The sequence below is a fragment of the Cryptomeria japonica genome, chromosome 7 (assembly GCF_030272615.1).
Source record: "Cryptomeria japonica chromosome 7, Sugi_1.0, whole genome shotgun sequence".
Lineage (NCBI taxonomy): Eukaryota > Viridiplantae > Streptophyta > Pinopsida > Cupressales > Cupressaceae > Cryptomeria > Cryptomeria japonica.
This window is the reverse complement of record NC_081411.1, coordinates 306,193,157-306,201,313: the sequence shown is the minus strand read 5'-3', so window position 1 is coordinate 306,201,313 and position 8,157 is coordinate 306,193,157. Positions and strand designations below refer to the sequence as shown.

Sequence of the window (8,157 nt, the reverse complement as noted above, 5' to 3'; positions counted from 1 at the left end):
ATTCAAATTTTACATAAAAATAATAGATGAAGATCTAATCGCTTGAAACAACACGAAAAAATGATAGTTGAGAGAGCTTGAGGTGTAACATTTGAAGTTAAAGATAATTTATCTACATACTTATTCGCTACAAATGCTTCAATGAATCAGTTGAGTTCTATCGTCTTAAGCGACTTAAAAAAATCAATATCCAGATATTTATGACCATAGAATTTTGATGGAAAAAACTTTCCTAAACATTAATTTAGGTTAATAAATGAAATCTAAATAATTATCTATAAAGTAGATTAAATAATTATAGTTGTAATAAATTAATAATATGTAACCGTTATTAAATTATTAAAAAGAACAATTTAAATGTGTTTTGTTTTAGTATGGAAATGTAATTTTTTTGTTGAAATATTTTGTTCAGATTCTATGTTGTCTCTAGTATTATTGTAGAGATGAGTTTGTAGGTATAGGTCAAGTTTGGGGTCAATGTTATACAAATATAAAACTTTTCTTATTATTCATTCAATCATTTTTTCTCTTTCTTGGGTTTTGATAGTTAGTGGTATTTAAAACACCTTTGGATGGTTTTGTTTTTTTCAAGAAGACATGTTATTTTAAGTTAGACTTGGGGAATGTGCACAAATTTGGAAGACAACAAGTAAGTTCCTTAAAATAATGTATCCACATTAATTGTACTACTAATGGTCCAAATCAAACCATGTTGCTCTTTATTTGTCATTTAATGATCTGGAGTGAAAGGATTTTAATTAATGCTTGGATTATTAGATTGAATGCATTAAATGTCTTTAATCAATATAACATAACATTAAATTTGACAAACATGTACTTAGTTAAAGAGAAACAAAGAACCAATACTAGTTAGCCAAAAATTGAATTAAAATGTGAGTTTTGAAAGATACATGTCTATGGCTCTGAGGTCAGCTTTGAAAGAATGAAAATGAATTTAGGTGGGAAAACAACTGAATATCAAGTGGCTAATTTCCATATAAAAGTAGATGTATATTGAGTATGATAAATATGAGGATAAGGAAAATGTATAGAATGTGCATATAATAATAAGGTAAAGACTAAGTATATAGGAATATTGTGTATATACAAATGGTAAAAGTTAGGGGAATGATTCCATATTCACACAAAAATATGATATATTTCAATACAAATATGTATCACATATACATATTTCATAAACCAGACAAAAAATTAAATGAAAATTGACATGTGTGCGAGATTTACTATTACAAAAAAAAAAAAATTTACATTTTTAATATTAAGTGGGATAAATATGCTATGGAAAATATCTTAGACATGTTGAATTCTGAACTTAATTTAAGGGTTTCTTATAGATTTGTATATGCTATTTTCTAATTTGTGATAAATTATTTATAAGGAAAAAAAATTGTTATATTATTTTACATCTCATTTAACCCATTACAACAATCTCAACCATAATAACTATAAAGCTATAATACCTTCAAATCATCTTCCATCCTTTGATTTTTAAATGTAAATCCCATTTCTAGGAATATTATGTACATTTCAATTCTCTATCTCCTAAGCATATGCAAAATCTAATATTACATATAATTCAATTTTTCATCTCTTAAGAATATGCATGATTTTAGTGAAACTCTCTTATAATAACTATCAAATATCTAAACCCCCACTCTCTTACCCATGGAATGTGACTAGAAATATGAAATAATTTGTTCTTTCCCACCCTCCAAACTATATTTTCCAAACTGCAGTGATCTCATGGTTGAATTGATATATTTAACTACTAATAAGGATATTTTCTCATGTTCTATGGATTATATGGTTGCTGATATGATCATTGGGCCAGCTCAAAGAATGCCCATTTCGAATGATGATTCTTTTCTGCATTCCCTTTTAACAACTTAACTTTGGGTTGTGCCAATGGTGTCAATTATGTTGTAGTTCTTGGTTGTGCACCTTCTCATGTTGTAGTTCACTCTACCCCACCCTTTCTTTCTTACTACTCTATGGTGAATGGTGTGCCCACCATTTTCTTTGAGGGGTTCCTTTGGGAGGTTTTATTGTCATAACCCTCCTTTATCACTTTTTGATTTGATACTATTACTATTATATCTTTTTGTGGTTAAGCTATTGAATATGGTTGAATAATTATTATAAAAGGTTAACTAATGGACCTGCATACACCATTGGAGAATATAATTTAATTAGGCATTATTTAATTTCTCATTTTCAAATAGGCACAATTTGTAGGAGAAATTAGAAACTTCTAGAGGAATATTTATTCTTTAATTTCTTGCATGTAACTTCCCCCACTAAGTAATTAATCAATTTTGCATGCAACCAATATTGGAAAAGAATCTCATTTTCAATTAATTTCCCTAGACAGTGGAATTGAGGGTTTTTTTCTATATAATGTATGCAAGCTTTCAAAAAAGGAGTTCATGGTTTTTATTGTGAAGAAATTGCTTTGAAGTTTTTCATCTGATAGAAGTAGGATTTCTTTTGTAGTTTTAATCTTTTGGTAGGATTGTTAAGTTGATTCTTCAGGATTTTCATCAAGTTGCAAGGAAGATCTAGAAAGGATTGGTAGAAGGTTGGAGAGGATTCAACATCAAGCTTCAACAATCCAGCTTCTCCTCTCTCTACTTTTTCGTATACGAGTAAAAATTTGTATTTTTGAAAAAAAAAAAAAATTATCCATCTCTTGATTCTTCATTTATAAAAGAAATTTGCTCAACTTAATTTGTTAGGAGGAATAATTAGAAGGAAATCCATTTCTTTTATTTGAGAAATGCATAGATAAAAGTTTCTCGCAATTAATGGAAATAATGATTTCTTTTTAATCAATAATAAAGACTAAGTAAATAGGGATATTGTGTGTATACAAATGGATAAAAGTTAGGGGAATGATTCCATCTTCACACAAAAATATGATATATTTCAATGCAAACATGTATCACATATTTTATAAACCAAACAAAAAATTAAATAAAAATTGGTATGTGTGCAAGGTTCACTATTAAAAAATAATAATAATTTACATTTTTAATATTAAGTAGGATAAATATGCTATGGAAAATATCTTAAACATATTGAATTTTGAACTTAATTTAAAGGTTGCTTATAGATTTATATATACTATTTTCTAATTTGTGATAAATTATTTATAAGGAAAAAAATTTATTACATTATTTTACATCTTATTTATCCATCCTTTGACTTTTAAATGTAAATCATTTTTCTAGGAATATTACGTACATTTCAATTCTCTATCTCTTAAGCATATGCACAATCTAATATTACGTATAATTCAATTCTTCATTTCTTAAGAATATGCATGATTTTAGTGAAACTCTCTTATAATAACTATCAAATCTCTAACCTTCCACTCTCTTGCCCATGGAACGTGACTAGAAATATGAAATAATTTTTTCTTGCCCACCCTACAAACTATATTTTCCTGACTGAAGTAATTACAAATGCATGAGTAGACATTTGTGGGAAATGGGAGGAACATCTAGCCTATGCTGGTGAAGATAATTACTCTCTTTGCACGCAAAAGACAATTTCAGCAAAAGATGGGGAAAATGGGAGGAACATCTGGGCTACAACACCATTAAAGTTAGATGCATTGACAAATGACAAATGCTACAACATCATTGAATTTAAATTCATTGACAAATCTTATAATGACAAATGTTACGACTTCAAGAATAGACATGAGAATGTGCATCTCATCTTCAGCCTTCACTTCATTCATCGATATATCACTTCTTCACAAAATTGTACGTCTCTAAATGAAAATGGAACGCAGAAAAATCGTAAGACATTTCAAAATGTTGATGAGTCTTCTCGCACCCAAAAGAAAATTCTAGTAACAGCAAAAGAAAATTCTAGTTAGAAAAAATGTTACGACTCATATATGGGGAAATAAAAAACTAAAATTATCATTGCGAAATAAAATATCTATTCAATATAAGATAAGTAAATAAATTTTAAAATGAAATAATTTTTAAATAAACATTAAAATTGTCTTTTTATATTTTTTCTTATAGTCAACTCCTCATCTATTATATTTCTACATATTTGAAAAGCTATAAAATATTATTTTATATAATTATCGAAAAGAGTATACTTCTCTTATATTAATCTATGCTTATTTAAAGAATGCACATAAATATAAAATTTAAAATCACACACAAACATACACGTGCGTGCACTAAATTAACATAAATATTTTATATATATTTATTTGAAGGACATTAATATTTTGAATATTAAAAATTAGATTTTTTTTTTTTAAGGTATCTCTTATACTATTTCTTTACTAAATTAAAGGATACTTATATAGAAAATCTATACAACCAAGGATTTGGAACTCTTGACAATAGAAGAAATGAATTTGTAGCGACCTATGTACAAATAGTTGATATGTTCTTGCCCACTTAACTCAATATAATTAAAAATAGTTAACACGTGATAATTAAAAACCCACTAAAATATTTCACATGTACCAATAGTTGTCCACTTTTATACTCACTAGATCTAAATTTGAATATATTATTGCAAGCGTTACACAACTTTATTAGTACCCATAGCACATGGTTATTGGGTGATTTGGGCATTGGTATTGGTCAAAAAGATTTATTAGAGGAATATGTAGTAGATTAGTTGTGCAATTTTTTTTGTGTGATTGTAGCACATGGTTTTTGGCGCACCTACAAATAGATATTGGGTGTCACTTTTAAATGACAGCTTTGTGACCTTTGTGCACATATTCGTAACTAATTAGAAGCTAAAGCAATAACTTTAAACTCTTAAGTTTTGTAAGAAAAAAACCAAAAAAAACCATCAAAATCTGACATACTGTTTAGAAACTCACTAAATGTGTAAAGTTAAGAAAGGTGACCTACTGTTTAGGAACTTACTAAATATCACTAGAGTCGTGTTCTGTAGGTCAAGAGACCCACTATCATTTAGTACGCCGGCATTCATTGACTCTCATCTTCAATGATATTTTTTTTTTTTTCACATTTTAAGAAGGTTTGTCTGGTTGTTGATCGTGATGACCCAACACTCTTTAGGATAAGCTCTGGGATTCAAAGTGTTCCCATTTCCATGCCAATGTAATTCCCTTTGATTATTGAGAAGCATTTACATTACTCTGCATGTGCCACTGCCCTCTGGATTTCTATTCTGCTTCGAAAGATGAGAAAAATCGACTCTTTTTCTATTTCCTCTTTTTCTTCCATTTCAGTATTTGAAGTTGTAATTGTTCTCCTTATATCATCTCCTGTCGTTATACAGTCATTTGCTCTGCCTCCTACAACCGGATATGGAGGCACCACATGGACAAATAATGTCCAGTATTTAGAGTCGTGGATAGCTCAATCGGTTAGAATAAGTGCAGTTACAGTCAGACCTGTTCTTCTCTCCAACAATATCTCCTATGGTGGTGCGAACCTACGGTTTGGATGTGGATTCTTCTGCTACTCTATTCCTTGTCACACGGGCTATTCCTTTGCAGTTTTCTTTGTTATCTACCAGACTGATTATACTGATCCATATGACCTGCAGATGGTCTGGACTGCAAATAGAGAGCGTTTAGTGCAAGACAACGCAACCCTTGGACTCACCTCAACTGGGAACCTTGCGTTGAAAGACGCAGATGGCACTCTGGTCTGGTCTACAAATACATCATCCAAGAAAATTCAAGGAATAACGATGGAAGAAAAGGGGAACTTAGTGCTCTTGAACAGCTCCAACGGAACCATGTGGCAGTCTTTCGACCATCCCGCTGATACGCTCATGGTAGACCAGAAATGGAAGGTGGGACAGAAGATTTTTGCAAATATTTCTCCCATCAATACAAGTCAAGGGTTTTACTATGGATCCTTGAATGTGGATGGCTTTGCTATGTATACGGCCCCTGCGCCCGCTCAAATGTATTTTAGGCATCCAAAGGAACCCACAACGGTTAACTGTGCTTATATGCAGTTGGATAATGAGTCGCTCAATTACTATCCTGTCGGGTATCCATCGAATCCGATTACAGTGAGTCTTTCTGCACCTAAAAATTGCCTCTATTATAAGATTAATACAGATGGGCATTTGCAGTTTTATTCTTTCCAGCCAGGAACTGGAAAGTCTGTAACTGACTATTTGACAAGCTTTACCAGTGCATTAACTGTCTGTGAGTATCCAAAAACTTGTGGGGACTATGGTGTCTGCAACGATGGTCAGTGCAGCTGTCCTGAAGAGGCCAATGTTTTTGCTCAGATTAATGCCTCCAAACCCAGTTCGGGCTGTCTACCACTTAGTCCTCTCGTCTGTCCAGAGACATCTACAATCAGTAGCAGTCTACAAGATTATGAGTTGTTGGAGATGGATCATGTGTCGTATTTTACTTATTCTTATGGAAATGCATCTACCACAGAGTTGGTTTCAAGTGATGAATGCAAAACTCTTTGCCTCAAAAACTGCACTTGCAAAGCTGCTTTTTTCAGGTATGGTATCTTTGGCAATAGTTCTAGTGGTTATTGTTATCTGGAGTCCAATGTCTACTCTCTGCGAATGAACACTCCAAGTGATACCTTTTACAATTCCAGTGCTTATATTAAAGTTAAGAGAATCTCCATCTCCAAGCACGCCAATCGCTCTGTTAAAGATATCGGTATTGCTGTTGGTTGTGTATTCGCTGTCCTGTTTCTCGTATTGGGGGCATGGAAGGCGAAATCTAGAAAATGCAATACAAGGGAGAAAAGTGATGAGCGTGAGGATGAGGACGCTTCTCAGAACTGGCCGGCTGGATTAACTTTTCGTTTCTCATTCAAGGAATTGGAAAATGCTACAAACAATTTCAGTACGAAGCTTGGCAGCGGGGGATTCGGATCTGTTTATAAAGGCGTTCTGTCTGATGGCACAAAGATTGCAGTGAAGCGACTGGACAGAGCAGGGCAAGGAACAAAAGAGTTTAAAGCAGAGGTAGAAACGGTAGGCAGTATTCATCATCTTAATTTGGTAAGACTGAAAGGTTTTTGTGCTTAGAAATCCCATAGAATGCTTGTCTACGAGTATCTACCAAATGGGTCTCTTGAGAAATGGATATTTCCCAATCATTCCGATCAATTTGTGCTGGATTGGAAGACCAGATCCAAAGTAGTTCTTCATATAGCGCGGAGATTGGCCTACTTACATGAAGAGTGTGAACAGAGAATTATTCATTTCGTCATCAAACCCCAAAACATTCTCCTGGATGAGCATTTCAATGCCAAGGTCTCAGATTTTGGGCTTGCAAAGTTGACTAACAGAGAGCAAAGTAAAGTGATAACTATGTTGAGAGGAACACCTGGTTATATGGCTCCTGAATTGTTGAATATGCATATTACAGAGAAGGCAGATATATATAGCTTTGGTGTTATGTTGGTTGAAATTGTGAGCGGAAAAAGAAGCAGAGAGCTTACTGAGTTTCGCTTATTCTCAGTATTACAGATGAAAGCCGAAGAAGGGAGATTGACAGATTTGCTAGACTCAAGGCTTCAAGATGAAGCGGATGTTGTAAAGGAAGAGGCAACCAAAATGTTAGGAGTGGGGATGTTGTGTATACAGGATGATTTTATGAGCAGGCCTGCGATGTCAACTGTAATAAGGGCATTGGAGGGGACGGTAGAGTTGGGTAGTTTCCCTTTTCCTTCCTTCCCTGCTTCGAACCACTCAGTCCCGCTCTTATCTGAACTCTCGTACACCGCAGAGTCTTCAACATTAGCTGGAAGATGATTCTATATTTCCTCTTTCATACCTGTGAATTTTGATTGATTCGATTCTGGATATATTGTTTACTAGTAGTAGGAACTCTTCTATTATTGTACTCGATAAATTATCATTTACGATTACATGAAGAAACTACTAACTAGCATATTATCATGGAGATACGTTATTCTATTTATTCATTAGTGTATTACAGAATTTTTTATTATGTTATTTTAAACAATCCAAATCATAATAGTAATGAAACCTGAATTTTAATCTTAGGTAAATTTATAACACTTTTCTTAGTCTTATGGTAAGCCTAATTCTGCCATTTGCTCTGCCTGCTTCAAATGGATATGGAGGAACAACATGGATCAATAACATCCACTCCTTAGAATCATG

The 8,157-nt window shown here is 32.6% G+C and overlaps 2 protein-coding genes across 2 annotated transcripts; both read left to right on the top strand.

Annotated features, from left to right (window-relative positions):
- Positions 1-5,214: 5,214 nt before the first annotated feature.
- On the top strand, positions 5,215-7,053 carry LOC131039833 (G-type lectin S-receptor-like serine/threonine-protein kinase SD2-5). The gene has a single exon (XM_057972685.1). The coding sequence runs from the start codon at positions 5,215-5,217 to the stop codon at positions 7,051-7,053; it is 1,839 nt and encodes a 612-aa protein (XP_057828668.1).
- On the top strand, positions 6,790-7,924 carry LOC131039847 (G-type lectin S-receptor-like serine/threonine-protein kinase SD2-5). The gene has a single exon (XM_057972699.1). It carries the CDS (start codon positions 7,066-7,068, stop codon positions 7,780-7,782), a length of 717 nt encoding a protein of 238 aa, XP_057828682.1. The 5' UTR covers positions 6,790-7,065; the 3' UTR covers positions 7,783-7,924.
- The last annotated feature ends 233 nt before the right edge of the window (positions 7,925-8,157 follow it).